Below are 14,510 nucleotides of genomic sequence, written 5' to 3' on the forward strand. Positions count from 1 at the left end.
ATCCCACCCCACCAGAGCACACAGACGGCCACACTCACTGTCGTTCCAAGAGGTGCTGGACCGACGCCTATGGAAGCGGCAGCTCTTGATGCGACGCGTGGCCGCCTTGTGGATGTAGACGGAGTTCTTCATGATGACGGGCATCTTGGCCTCCAGCTCCGCGTTCCGGATGCACTCCTCAAAGAACCCTGTGGGCAGGGCCTGTTTGACTGCTATCTTCCTTCTGGCTCTGGCCCTCCCGACTAGACCCGCCCAAGGATCCTAATAGGGCTGAGTACAAAATATGTTCATATCACCCCTAAGAGATATTACAGTCACCAACCAAGGGACATCCATTGTCCCTCAAACTACAATCTGCTGCCATCTCAGGGCCAGGTCTACTGAGAACACAGCTGGGCTTTTGCAAAGGGGAAGAAACCTCAGGCTCCCCCCATACCCTCACTCAGCATCAAGGGGCCCCAGCAGGCAGGTGTGTGGAGAAGTGTCCCCAACAACCATGGCCTTGAGCATAGTAGTTCTAGGCTCCACAGCACCTGGATTCAGGCAGGGCCGAGTCCCCAGAGAGAGGCTTACTTTTCAGATGGCTCACATCTGCCCGCATCCTCTCCTCCTTCTCCTTATTCCGCACCTTGGAGTTGAGCCCTTGTTCCAGGCTCCTCAAGGCCCCTTCTGCCTCCCGCAGACGCCTCTCCAGGTCCATGCGGACCTTCACCTCGGCCTGAGGGGAAAAGCAAGCCAGAGAGAAGTTGGGTCCAGAGTAGCAATTGCCATGTTCCCAGAAGCCTTCCCAAACACCCCTGGCTCAATGAGTTTGGATGGAACTTTCCACATCCTGCCTGGGTATCTCACCCTGGACCCAGATGGCCTGGGTTTGGTCTCTGCACCCAGTAGGCATTTATCAGAGATGGAGCAGACTGTCTCCCCTCAGGGTGGCTTCATGCCCTGTACCTGGCCAGCTGTTCAGATTGGCAGAGTTGATTTGGGCAGCTATTCAGTGAGGTACAGGGCGGGAGTCTCCAGGTACAGAGAAGCCCCCCCCCCCCCAGCACATTCAGCTCCCAGAGGCCTGAGGTCCACGCACCTTGAGTTCCCGCTCGGCCTGCTGCTTCTCTGCTGTCAGCTCCTGCAGCGAGTTCTGCAGTGCCTGGGACTGGCTTGAGTAGAACTCCCGCTCCTCCTCCAGGGCCCGTGAGCGCTCCTCATTCTCCTTCATCCTGAGGGCAGAAGAGGAACTTCCTTATGCTTGCCCATCAAAGGAGGGTCGCCCCTCCTAGAGACCTGGCTGAAGAAACCCTGAGCTGCTAGAACTTTCTGGGTCCAGAAGTCCAGGTGATGACAGGGTTGTATGTCAGAGAGGAAGCTTAGAGGCAGAGCACTGGAGTCCTGGGTCTAGGGCTTGCCACTTCTATGAACTCAGAGAAGTCCTATCCCCCCTCTGAGGCTGTGTGTCCTCATAGTGGAAGGGGCTAAAGGAATCTGCTCAGCCAGCCTCAATGCACAGTTCTGTGAGAGACAACGGTCAAGTCAGATTTGATGAGTGAAGTTTCCTCTTAGGCAAAAGGAAGTGAGTGACCCATCTGGCTGATGCCAGTTAGAATGCAACTCCAGGTGTCCAGCTGGAGGAAGTCACCAGCCCCCAAGCTTCTTGTTGACTCAGGGGTCTTGAGCCCCTTACCGCTTCTCTGCTAGGAGTTTCTCCGCCAACAGCTGCTGTATCCGCTCTTCAATCTGCCTTAGGTTACTCTGGAGACCCCCACTGGCAGGTGGCTGCTCACTCTGATTGGTCAGTGACTGTGGCTGGTTCTTATCCTCCTCCAGCATTTCTAGAGTCTTCTTCTTCTCTATGGATAGTTCCTGGTACAGAGAAGGAAGAGAAAGCCCAGTGTTGGTTCTCCAAACCTGGCTGTTCTCCCCTTCCAATCCAGGGAGTAATCCCTTCCTCTCTCATTCCTTTTTGAAGCACACCTGAATTGTCTCATTCTCCTGAGGTAAAAGGTCAAGATCTTTTTCACAAGGCAAGATTACTCCTCAATCAGGAGGGTCAGGGAGGAACTCAGTGTGGCTTCCAGCACAGATGGCACCTACTAGAACCTGATCTCAAGGCTCAAGGGCACCATGACTTTCTGGGGGGGGGGGGTGTGTCCTTGTCCTCTAGCATGTAAGGAGGAAATGTATTGGGTTCATGTGAAAAATATCTAATAGGACAAGCCCAAGAGCAGATTTAGATGGTCTATGCATTCATCAGCTGGGATTTTACACTACACAGAATTTCTGAAGTTGATTATCCATGGGAACAACCTGCCATAATGTGAAGCGGGGAAAGAAAAATAAACACCACACACAAAGCTCCAGTCAGTCAAGAGGGACTACAACTCTTGCAGCCTTCAAGGCAATTCATGGATTCAGTAAACACATATGGGTCATAAACCATATGCCAGCTTTGCTCCAGATGCTCATCCTGGGGAGGCCATTCAGACAAGGTCTAATGGAGTCCACTGTTTGGAATACACGGCCTAGAGGGTTCATTCCCTAACAGACGTGCAAAATGCTGTGGGAACCCACAGGTCAGAAGGAGAATCAGGGAAAGCTGATGAAGAAGATACTTGAACTGAATCTTAGAGAAGAGGTGGAAAAGATCTTCTGTGTAGAAGGAACAGTAGGGCCAAGGCATGAAGGATGAAAGAGCTTATCTTTCTGTGGCACATGAGCTCAGGTATTGGAGCAGGGTTTGGGGTGTCTCTGGGGTGGGGAGGGGTAGCAGAGAGTGAGGGTGGGGCAGTGGAGGAGGAGAGGCTGGAGCAATTGCACACCAGGCTAAGGACTTTGCACTTTGTCCTTGACACAAGCCACTTCCCCTTCCCCTCATAGTTTCTTGTGGTATCAGATGAAGGTGACCTGCCAGCCAATTTCCTTTCATGCTCAATTTCACTCAGAAGCAGCTAAGTGAGTGAGCCACAACAAGGATGTGGTGGGTGACTCCACTGCCCTAATTGATCCTCCAGCAGTGGAGAAAGTGGATTTCTTGAGATCATGGTCATTGCAAGGTCAAGTTGGAATTTGCCCTCTGGGTCTGGGGAAAAAAAAAACAGTTCCTGCTTTGGGCCTCCTATACTGGCTGGAGACCCTTTAGATCAGTGCCCCTCCCTGCCCAGTCCCCTGGCGGGTATACCCCACGCATACACACACAAATACTGTTGGAAAAATCAGCATCACATAGCTTAAACAACCAGCTCACCTCCAGAAACCACCAACAGTGGCCCCTTACCTCCAGTGTCTGCTGTAAGGACTCCGTGAGGTGCCTCAGTTCCTTTTTCTCTTGTTCCACACCCTTGAGGCATCTCGCAGTCAGTTCTAGCTCCCTGTGGGGAAAGAGGGCTGGATACGGCAGTGCCCACCTCTCCCAACCTCTGCATACAGAAACGCTTCTGCTGCACCCCCAGATATGGCTCAGAAGAGCCCTTGGATGGACAGTCCCTCTGCAATCCTGGGCCCCAAAAGCAGCTGCACAGCCTGGGGCTGAGAGGAGATCTCAGCCAGGAAGGCTTGGAGTCACTTGATCCGGGTACACGGGCATCGGTCAGGTGGGATAAACCTAGGGCTATCCCTAAGGCAGAGAGAAGCACTGGAGAAACCAAAGGGCTCAGCCATCCACCCCCAGCTTCCCTGGACAGTACCTGCTAGAACCCACACTGTGACATGGGACATGGCTAAGGCCCCTCTCTGGGATGATGAACTCTGAACAAGCCTTGGCCAGCACAGACTTTTACACCAGTTTCCCCTCCTCCTACTCGGAATATCTTTCACTTCTTCTGCTCAGTTTTCCAAATCCTTTCAAGGCCCAGCACCATCTAACCTCCATTCAAGCCCAACAAGCTCACACGTACTTTAGTTCCCAAGACACAGGAAATCCGCCTTATGCTTTCTGGCACCTTACTGTGTTGTTGTGTTAATGTTCCCAGCTTCAGTCTGGTTTTTCCAACCATCAGATCATAAGATTTTCAAGGAAGAAAATTTATTTTGTATTCCAGTGTCTAGTAAAATTCTAGAAGCTGAGTAAGTGCTTGGCTTTTTACTTGATAAGATTCTCTGAGTTTCTCCCTCCCCAAAATATGTCTCATTGATTTCTATTTATTGATTGATTGATTGATTGATTGTGATACTAGAGATCAATACCAGGGGGCACTCTACCACTGAGCTACATTCCCAGCCCTTTTTATTTTTTAAAAAGTCTTGCTAAGTTGCTGAGGCTGGGCTTGTGATCCTCCAGAGTAGCTGGGATTACAGGCGTGTGCCACTGTGTCTGGCTTTGATTTCCTTTTACAAAGATGTTGCAAGAAAAATTTGTCTGGGCTGATGATCAACAGTGAAGATGACAATGATGACCACTACTATCAACACTACCCAGAGCAGGAGTCTCCAAATTTCTGGTTGGGCTACATTTAAAGGAGTGCTTTTTGAAAAATATAGATTTGGGGGCCCAACCTTCATGAGATCACAATGTGAAACTATATTTGCAAATGATATATGAGACTAAAGATCCCAAATGATATCATTAGCCAAAGTGTAAGAGCACTGGGGGTCTTGGCTAATAGCACCCATAGGCTCAGCCAGCTTGGCCCTGACAGCTGGAGTAGAGGCATTTGTGGAGGCTAGAGGAAAGCCTCTCTGCTCTCACCCATGCCTCCTGCTCCAGTTGCAAAAGGTTCAATAGGCAAAAGCATCTATAGCATCCTCTGGGCATACCCAAGTCCTGGAGCATTGGGAAGAGAAACCCAAACCAAGTCAGCAGAGGTGTCTCCTGTGTGGAGGCCTCTCCAGGCTGGGCCAAACATGGTTCTGCCTGCCCTAAGCCAGGGCTACCCCTTCCCAGCCCCTCCTGGGCACCACCACCACCTCTTGATCTGCTCCTGCTCCACTCTCAGCTCCTGTACCACCTCCTCAAACTGCTGCTTCTCGGCTTCCAGCACCTGGTTCAGACGCTCAAGCTCCTGAAGAGAACCAGAGAGGAAGAGAAGAGTCACAGTGGGCAAGGGACCTCTGAGGTTGGAAGACCCCACCGTAACCCAGGGGACCTTCTGGAATTTAACTAAGTCTGGGACATAGGCTACACCAGGCTTGTATTTAGCTCTGAGGAGCCCTGTTCCCACCCAATGACATACAGTTTCAACCACCCCAAAATCTTTGGTGAATTTGGCTTATGAGAAGTTAGCAGGCTGAAGGTGGGGTTTGGAAATGAGCCGAGAGTGTGTCCTGTCCATACAGATATGATTATAATTTTGGATGTCTGCTCTGTGGGGAGTTCTAGTCATGATTACCCTAAGATGAGGTTGGCTGTCCCTTGAGACTGGAGGGGAAAGTGGGGAGTATGCATTTCCATTTCTATGCAGATGTGAGTTAGAAGTGACATAGAAAAGCCATTCCCAACTCCAAAGTCAGAGAATAATGATTCTTTTTTTCTTGAGGCATCTGAGCCAGGTGCCTATAGCTTTCTTCTGTTTAGTGCCAAGGACTGGGGAGCCAGGCAACCCAGGACAGGTCCCAGGGGACCAGATAAGTTCCTTCAAGAAAGTCTGCAAGCCCGAGTGTTTACCCATCAAGTATGAGTTCCCCACGGATGTTTTTCTGGGGTTCCATGGCAGGTAATAAATTGTGGGGTACACTGTATGTGAAGTTCGGCTTGAAGGACTTTTGTGACAATTGCTTTTGTTCCTCCACGTTTTGTAACCTGGGAGGATATTATTTCTACATCCAATTTCTCACCTTCCACCTCCAATTTACAAACTCATTTTCACCCGAGGGTTTTATTCTCAAGTATAAGGGAAACTCTCCCAGGGGGTGGGGCTGCCTAGAGGGAGAAGTGGCCTTTGGCTTTGAGAAGATGTAGAGAAGGAAAGAGTCTGATTCCAGACCACTTGACCTCAATTCCTAAATATCTTACAGATAGTTGTTATTCCTTTCCCACTGAACCATTAACAGCACTTCCGGTGTGGAGCACAGGTTTCCAACTGACCTCAGTTTGCCAAATGCCACCATCACCTGGGCTGCTCACTAGGATTCTGATGCTCCTCCTGGGCCCATGCATGGCTGCAGTGTACCTGCTACAGTCAGGCGGGCCCACAGGGCTGGCTAAGGCCAACGGACTGTGAGCAGAAGTGTGTCATGTTCAGGCAGATGCCTTTAAGGTACAGTACATGACATGCTGTTTCCTTCCCCCTGGCACCTGGTGTCAATGCAAATGGTGGGGGCTCCCTTAACCTGGGTCCTTAGGAGTGAGGACCCATGGAGCAGAGCCTCCAGCTGACCCACGTAGCTGAGTAAGAAATACAGATGTGCTGTGAAAGGCTGCTGATGTTTTGGGGTTGTGTTTTGGGGCAGTAGCCATAGCCTCGCCTGGGTATATATATACACAACATGCTGTATACAGACACCATGTAAATACATTAAACATTTATTCATGTAGACCCTCCCTTTTTAATAAAAGTAAAATTCAGTGCTTCAAAGAAGTTTGTTGCCCCTCCCCCTTATTTTAATAAATCCTCAGTAGTGACACAATATGACTCATGATGAAAAACCTCTCTGGCCTCAGAAGTGACAAACCTGACTGATTCCCTCTCTGATAGCCTCTGCCTGCTATGGAAGAGACCTGGGAGATTTCAAGCTGCAAACATTACTGGGGGGGGGGGGGGGGAATCACAAGGGCACCTGGCTCTTATAGGTTCAAAACTTCTGCTACTTCAAAAATGATCACCCGGTCTGGAGGCTGAGGCAGGAGGATCATAAGTTCAAAGCCAGCCTCAGCAAAAGTGAGGAGCTAAGCAACTCAGTGAGACCCTGTCTCTAAATTAGATACAAAATAGGGCTGGGGATGTGGCTCAGTGGTTGAGTGTCCCTGAGTTCAATCCCTGGTACCCGCCCCCCACCAAAAAATCCCACCCAGGATCCAGCTGGAGGACCCCACCTCACAACCTCAGCTTGTCCTTCCCTGGAAAGCCCCTTTCTTTAAAACTCAACTTGCAAATATTTCCCCTTACTTAATATTATGCTATGATATCTTCATGTAGTTGAAAATGGGGAGGGTAAATGATTAAAGCCCCATTCTTCCCTCCCTAGCACTCAAGTGCCTCATGATGCCAGCAGGCCCCAGCTATGCCTCCAACAACAAGAAAGTGAAACTAATTCACCAAGAAACAATAAGGCAAAAGGATCATTTGGCTTTTCTTCTCCCTTCCTTCCCTCTGTAGCCCCAGGCATATGCAATGTGATGCCTTTTCTACCTGAGTCAGTAACTACCTGGGCCCAGGCAGTGTTCATTGCTGTGTGAAAGGGCCAGAGGAAGGGTGCCTATGAATCAGAGCCCTCAGGGCCAAAGCAACTTTAAAGGAAATTCAGTCTTCATCAGATGGTTAAATCGCCTCCACTTGAGTGACAGGAAATCACTCAAGATAAGAAATTTGCCCCTTTTTTAGACAGCCTCCTATTTTTTTTGTACCAAGGATTGAACTCAGGGACACTTAACCACTGAGCCACATCCCCAGCCTTTCTTGTTTGTATCTTATTTAGAGGCAGGATCCCACTGAGTTGCTTAGAGCCTTGCCAAGTTGCTGAGGCTGGCTTTGAACTCATGATACTCCTGCCTCAGCCTCTGGAGTTGCTAGGATTATAGGCCATTTCACCTTTGAACAGATTGATAAAAAGATCTTCCTTACAAACTCTACCCCCCCGGCAGGCTCAGGGCTGTCATTCTCTGAAAGCCACAAATATAAGTGCATTAATAAATGATAGATTTTGTTGAAATCTTGGTGGGACTGCAGTGAGAGTTACACCTCATTTATACAGCAAAATGTCCTCTCCAAAGCCCCTTAAGCCATCTCTGTCCTTTGCCCAAACTTTCCCTCCCTTCAGCAGCTACTGGGCCCCTGACCTTTCTCCATCTCAGTCACATCTTCCTCCTCACAGCCTCTCTCCTCAGCTATGAAGCTGTGGATCCCAGACCAGAAGGTAAGAGCTAGCTGACAACCTCTTGCCAAACAGAATAAGAGCTAGTGGACAGTCCCTTGCCAAGGTCAAGGGCAGCAGCTTACACCTGGCCATTTCATGTTGCTCCAGCAAACCTAGAGAAGGGGAAAGGCCATTTCACTTACCAGTTTCATTTGAGCCAAGATTTGTCTGCCTCCCAACTTCTTCAATGTGTCTGACTTCTCACCCCATTGGGACCATAGAACAAGACTAATTTCTTTTCCCTTCAAGTATTTAAAAGAGCTGTTATGTTCCAGAGTCTCCTCTCCTCAAGCCAAACAATTCCTCTTTGCTGTGCTTCACAGGACATGATTTCTAGTCCTCCATAGAACTAATTATACTCTTGGAAAGAACGCTGTGACATAGGCTCCTAATTAGGAAGAATTAATACAGTAAAGATGCTTTGCAAATAATTTACAGGCTCAAAGGGATTCCAGCAAAAATCCCGGTGAAAATTTAACCTTCTATTTCTATTTATCGATGCTATACATATATATTGAGTGCTTCATATGTGTCAAATATCTGCCAGACTGAGCACTGAGGATAAGGAGATGCTCACATGGAGTTTATCATCTTGTACAGCTATTAACAGAATTAGAGAAAGATTTTAGATCAGATGCAAAAATCAAATATTACTAAAAGAATCAGACACATTAGAGTCTGACCAAAAGACATGGTATGCAGGACCAGGACCCAGTTCTATGGAAAGCTGTCCAAAGTGGGAGTAGGTCAGGGGAGAGGACGATCAGATGATTCTTAAACTGACTGACCACGGTGAATAAATAGGAGAGAGAGAAAAGAGCATTCCAGGCAGAAGGAACAGTATATGCAAAGACCCTGTGAGAAAAAATGAAGGGAGGCCCATAAGGCTGGGCCCAGAGTGAGAGTAAACACAGTGGAAAGAAGCTGGAGGGGCTGACAGAATCTAGACCATGCGGGACCTTGGACTCTGCTGAGAATTTTGGCCTTTTCTCTTAAGGAAGATGAAGCAATGAAGGGGCTGGGGTTGTGGCTCAGTGGTAGAGTGCTTGCCCAGCATGTGTGAGGCACTGGGTTCTATTCTCAGAACCGCATATAAATATATAAGATAAAGGTCCATCAACAACTAAAATACATATTTTTAAAAAGACAGGAAAGTCTTTAAAGAAGAAGCAGCAGCAATGAAGGTTTTGAGCAGGAAGCAGGAGAAGATGGTGGGTAACATGACCTAATTTCCATTTAAACAGTGATTTTGGCTGCAACATGCAGGAAAGAGTCTAAGGAGCCCAGTGCATTAGTCCAAGCAAGACCTAGTACCTAGTGGGTACCAGAGCTCAGCAGTGAGGTGAAAGTGGCCTGGTGAGTGAATTCCAGTCCTGGGGGGAGGACAACTCTAGCAGAATTAGGGAGTGAGGTGGAGAAGGGAGGAGGGAGGGAGAACAGGGTGTAGTATGACACCAAGTGTCTGACCTGCACAATCTGTTAATTGTTGTGCATTCCCTGAGACAGGAAGTACCAGAAGCCCTCCAGCTCTGCTGGGGAAGATCATGGATTTGGTCTTAGACACTCTGTGTTTGTGGTCTCTTTGGACATATGTCTGGAGATGTAAAATTAATGGCTGGGTAGAAAGGAATGGAACTCAATAGAGAGAAGGGGCTGGAGGGATCAACTTAGGGCACAAAAAAGTTAGGGAGTGTGGCCTGAACTGCCTTATGATCTAGTGCAGAGAGAAGGGAAGAACAGGCAGCATCCTCTGAAATGAGGTCTCTTAGGTCAATGTGAGGATTGCATAAATTCATCCATGAAAGTTGCTTGCACCATAGTCCGTGTTTAATAAATATTAATTAGTATTATACATTCAAACTGTGGAGTATCTTTTCAAGAGTAGACAGCAATTGCCAGGCACTGTTGTGCATACCTGTGAGCCCAGCTCCTTGGGAGGCTGAGGCAGGAGGATTGCAAGTTTGAGACCAGCCTAGGCAATTTAGAGAGCCTCTGACTCAAAAATAAAAAATTAAAAGGGGCTGGGCTAGGGATGTAGCTCCATGGTAAAATCTCCCTGAGTTCAGGCCTCAACACTGAAAAAAGAAAAAGAATGGACATCTACTCAAAAGAACAGAAAAGGGACTTCAAACATAGATGTTGATACATGATAACAATGCCTAGAGGGCTGGGGTTGTGGTAGAACACTTGCCTAGCATGTGTGAAGCCCTGGGTTTGATCCACGGCACCACATAAAAATAAATAAACAAAATAAAGGTATTGGGTCCAACTACCACTAAAATAAATAAATAAATAAATAAATAAATAAATAACAATGCCTAGAATTTACTGTGAACTTACTGCTCTAAGCACATTACGTGCATTAAGTTATTTAATACTCAAAACAAGTATGAGTATTACTATTGTCAATTTACAGATGGGAAAAACAAAGGGACAAGCTAAGTTACCTAACTTGTTCAAAGTCATACAGCTAGTAAAAAATGAAGGAGGGACTCAAAATGGAAATAGCCATACACTGCTGATGGGAATATAAATTGGTACATATTTTTTGGAAAGCATTTGGCAGTGTGCACCAAGAACCATTAAAGTTCTTATCCTTTGACTTAGTAATTTCACTGAATTGTAATTTATCCTAAGGAAATAATTAGAAAAGTAAAACAAGATCTATGTACAATGATTCATTGTGGCATAATTTATAATTGTATAAATGGCCTAAAATGTTCAAAAATAGGAGATATGAAGCGTCACATAGGATGAATCAGTACCGAGCCATTAAAATCAATATTTTCAAGGAATATTAAATGGCATGGCAAAGGTATAACATTAATGAAGTTATGATAACAGGCATAATGAAAAAGTAGGCCATAAACTGAATATCTGACATCCTCCTCATTATGTTTAAAATATAAAAACAATACATACAGCAGGAAGAGTAGCTCAGTAGTAGAGTGTGAGTTTAGCATGCATGAGACCTTTGGTTCAATTCTCTGCATCACAAAAAGAAAAGAAGAATAAGGAAGAAGAAGAAGAGTAGGAGGGAGGAAGAGGAGAGAAATGAGAAGAAGACGACGACATAGTAGAAAACAGACAAATGCAAAACACTAAAAGCTGACAATAATTATCCATCAATTGTGGGACTAAGGATAAATTCATGTTTTCCAAGTTTTCTACAAGAGCATGATTTCCATCACTAGGAAAGAAGCTGTATGTATTGTTAAAGAGGAAAAGGAAAGAGAACTGGGCAATTCTAGTTTCCAGTCCAGAATGTAAGGAACTTAGAAGTTGCTACTCCATCTAATACATAAAAAAATAAACTGAAAAATCAGCTTCTCTTCTTAGATCTTTCAGAGGAATGATGTCACGGAGTGAACTACTAAACCCGAAATTGGAGAAAACCCCAGGAATAGAGCAGAAACACATCAGCAAAAAACTCACTGGGAACCAATTCAGAGGTAGGAAAATCTGAACTGTAGCTGATGAATTGCTGAAGGCTTCATATGGACAAGTTTTAGTGTTAAAAACCCCATCAGGCTCCAGACTTAGGCCTCCCTGCACACTTTTGTGAGTTTATCTCCAAGAACTCTACCAGATTTTACAGGGAATATTAGAGTAAAAATACCATGATGTTTGCAGCAAGAGAAATGTTGAAATACAACAAAGCATTCTATTCTCTTTTTTTAAGAGGTGAAATTTATTTTAATAATATATTTTAATGTAATATAGCAAATAAAAAATTATTCTATTCTTCTTAATAAGTCTGTGCTCAAGGGGAAATGATTTTACTACAGTCTGACCTGCTGGAATTGCATCAGAGCCTCACCTATCTGAAGGAAGAAAATTCCCAACTCCAGCTCACTGTAGCCATCCTGTCCCATCTAAGAGGCTGGAGGTGCAGGGTAGACACTGAGAAGCACTTGTGACATCCACAATACAGGGGACCAGCCTCATTAAAGGAATGAAACCTAATCACAGGACTATAGTCTGCTCCCCCACACACACACCTGACCACTGCACCACAAAAGCCTATTTACCACAATTCCTTTTCCCTAGCACACTGTGTCTGGCATTCAACAAACAATTGCAAGGCATACTAAAAGGCAAAACACAGTTGCAAAAGACTGAATAAGAATCAGAGTCAGAGCTGGATATAGTAGAAATGTAGAATTATCAGACCCCTAATTAAAAACAAAAACATGGGGCTGGGGTTGTGGCTCAGCGATAGAGCGCGTGCCTCTCACGTATGAGACCCTAGGTTCAATCCTCAGCACCACATAAAAATAAATAAATGAAATAAAGACATTGTATCCATGTATAACTAAAAAAAAATTTTTTTTAATCCAAGATTAATATGCTAAGGGCTTTAATGGGAAAAACAGACATGGAAAAATGGATGGATAAAGTAAGTAGAAATTGGAAATTCTAAGAAAGATTTTTTTTAAATGCAAGAGATCAAAAACACTATACAGAATGATGAATACGTTGATGAAATCATTAGTAAACTGGACACAGCTGAGGAAAGAACTTTTGTGCTTGAGAGTAGAAACTCCCCAAACTCAAAAGAAAAGAGAAAAAGGACTAGAGGAAAAAAAAAAAAAGAACAGAACATCTAAAAATTGTGGGACATCTGCAAAAAGTGTAATATATGTGTAATGGGAATACCAGAAGGAGAAAAAAACAGAAGGAACAGAAGCAATGTTTGAAGCAATAAATACTGAGAATTTCCCCAAATTATTATCAGAAACCAAACCACTGTTCCAAGAAGCTCAGAGAACAAAAGTGGATAAATGTAAGACAAAAAAAGAAAAACCTCACTACATCTAGCCATGTTGTATTCAAACTTCACAAAATCAAAGACAAAGAAAAAATCTTCAAAGAAGCCAGAAAACACACACACACGCACGCGCACACACACACACACACGCACACCTTACCTACAGAAGAGTGAAGATGAATAAATATAAGAATGACTTTGAACTTCTCAGAAACCATACAAGCAAGAAGAGTGTGGAGTGAAATGTTTAAATCATTGAGAGAAAAAAAAAAAAAGGCCAACCTAGAATTCTGTCTTCTGAAAAATGATCCTTTAAAAGTGAAGGAAAGGGGTTGGGATTTTAGTTCAGTGGTAGAGCGCTTGCCTCGCATGTGTGAGGCACTGGGTTCGATCCTCAACACCACATAAAACTAAATAAATAAATAAATAAAGGATAGTGTGTCCATCTACAGCTAAGAAAGGAAAAATAAAGATCTTCTTAGACAAATGAAAGTAGAATTATTTTTGCCAGTAGATCTGCTTTGCAAGAAATGTTTAAAAAGTTCTTCAGAGAAAAGGAAAATGATACTGGTCAGAAACTCAGATCTATATTAATAAAGAGCATCAGAGACTGAATAGATGATGCTTATATGCACTTACATATAAGTGAAATGAATTGCAAAAATGTTATAAGGGATGGGAGGGAGGAGTTAGGTAGAGCGCTGTTTGAAAATGGTCTTGGGTTAGTTGTAAGTGTGTATTGCAAACTTTAGGGTAACCACTAATTTTTAAAAAGTAAAATTGGTGTATTAAGAAAGTAGAAAATATGGAATCATGGACTTGGGCTGTTGCTCAATGGTAGAGTGCTTGCCTAGCATGTATGAGGCACTGGGTTTGAGTCTCAGTAACACGTAAAAATAAATAGATAAAATAAAGGTCCATTGACAACGAAATTTTTTTTTTTAAAAATGAATCATATAAAATGCACAATTAAGCTGGGCATGATGTTGCATGCCCATAATCCTAGTCACTCGATAAGCTGAGGCAGGAGGATCAGTTTGGGGCAACAGTGATTAATAAAAAATAACAAAGACTGGGGATGTAGCTTAATGGTAAAAATACCTCTGGATCAATCCCCCATACTAGAAAAAGCAAAAAAGAAAACACAAAATCACAGAAGTAAGAAAATGTGTGGAAGACAAAATAGATACAAATAGGGCTGAGGATGTAGCTCAGTGGTAGAGCACTTGCCCAGCATGAGTGAGGCCCCGGATTTGAGCCCCAGTACTAGGGGGAAAAAAAAGGAACAAATAAGAAGTGTAATAAACAGAAAACAGGAACAAATATGGTAGATATCAATTCAACTATATTGAATGTCTCTTTATATGTCAAAGACCTAAACACAGCAACTAAAAGGCAAAGATTTTCAGTGTGGATTAAAAAAATACTCAACTATCTATTGTCTGCAAGAATCCATTTTAATCTTTTCTTTTCTTTTGATGGTGGAACTGGGGATTGAACCCAGGGTCTCACATATGCTAACCAAGCATTCTATGAGTGAGATATATCCCCAGCCCAAGAAACTCACTTTAGATAAAAAAAAACCACATATAGATTACAAGCAAAAGATGGAGAAAAATATACCCATACTTATAGTAATCAATAATTTCAGATAAATCAGACTTCTGAAAAAGAAGCTGGAAAAGTCATCAAGAATAAAAAGAGGCATTACATGGGCTGGGGTGTAGCTAAGTGGTAAAGT

The 14,510-nt window shown here is 44.5% G+C and overlaps 1 protein-coding gene across 1 annotated transcript in view; it reads right to left on the bottom strand.

Moving 5' to 3' along the window:
- Window positions 1–14,510, bottom strand: part of Plekhd1 (pleckstrin homology and coiled-coil domain containing D1) — a 37,054-nt gene that overhangs the window by 2,009 nt on the left and 20,535 nt on the right. The window contains exons 7-12 of the mRNA XM_046460995.2: window positions 4,894–4,988; window positions 3,266–3,359; window positions 1,676–1,854; window positions 1,082–1,214; window positions 574–718; window positions 39–188 (exon numbers count right to left, since the gene is read on the bottom strand). Of these exons, the coding sequence (XP_046316951.1) occupies window positions 39–188; window positions 574–718; window positions 1,082–1,214; window positions 1,676–1,854; window positions 3,266–3,359; window positions 4,894–4,988 (796 nt within the window). The remainder of the gene's footprint in view (window positions 1–38; window positions 189–573; window positions 719–1,081; window positions 1,215–1,675; window positions 1,855–3,265; window positions 3,360–4,893; window positions 4,989–14,510) is intronic.

Source organism: Marmota monax, unplaced genomic scaffold (genome assembly GCF_021218885.2).
Source record: "Marmota monax isolate L192 unplaced genomic scaffold, Marmota_monax_Labrador192_F-V1.1 WCK01_AAM20220418_F8-fsc00001, whole genome shotgun sequence".
Lineage (NCBI taxonomy): Eukaryota > Metazoa > Chordata > Mammalia > Rodentia > Sciuridae > Marmota > Marmota monax.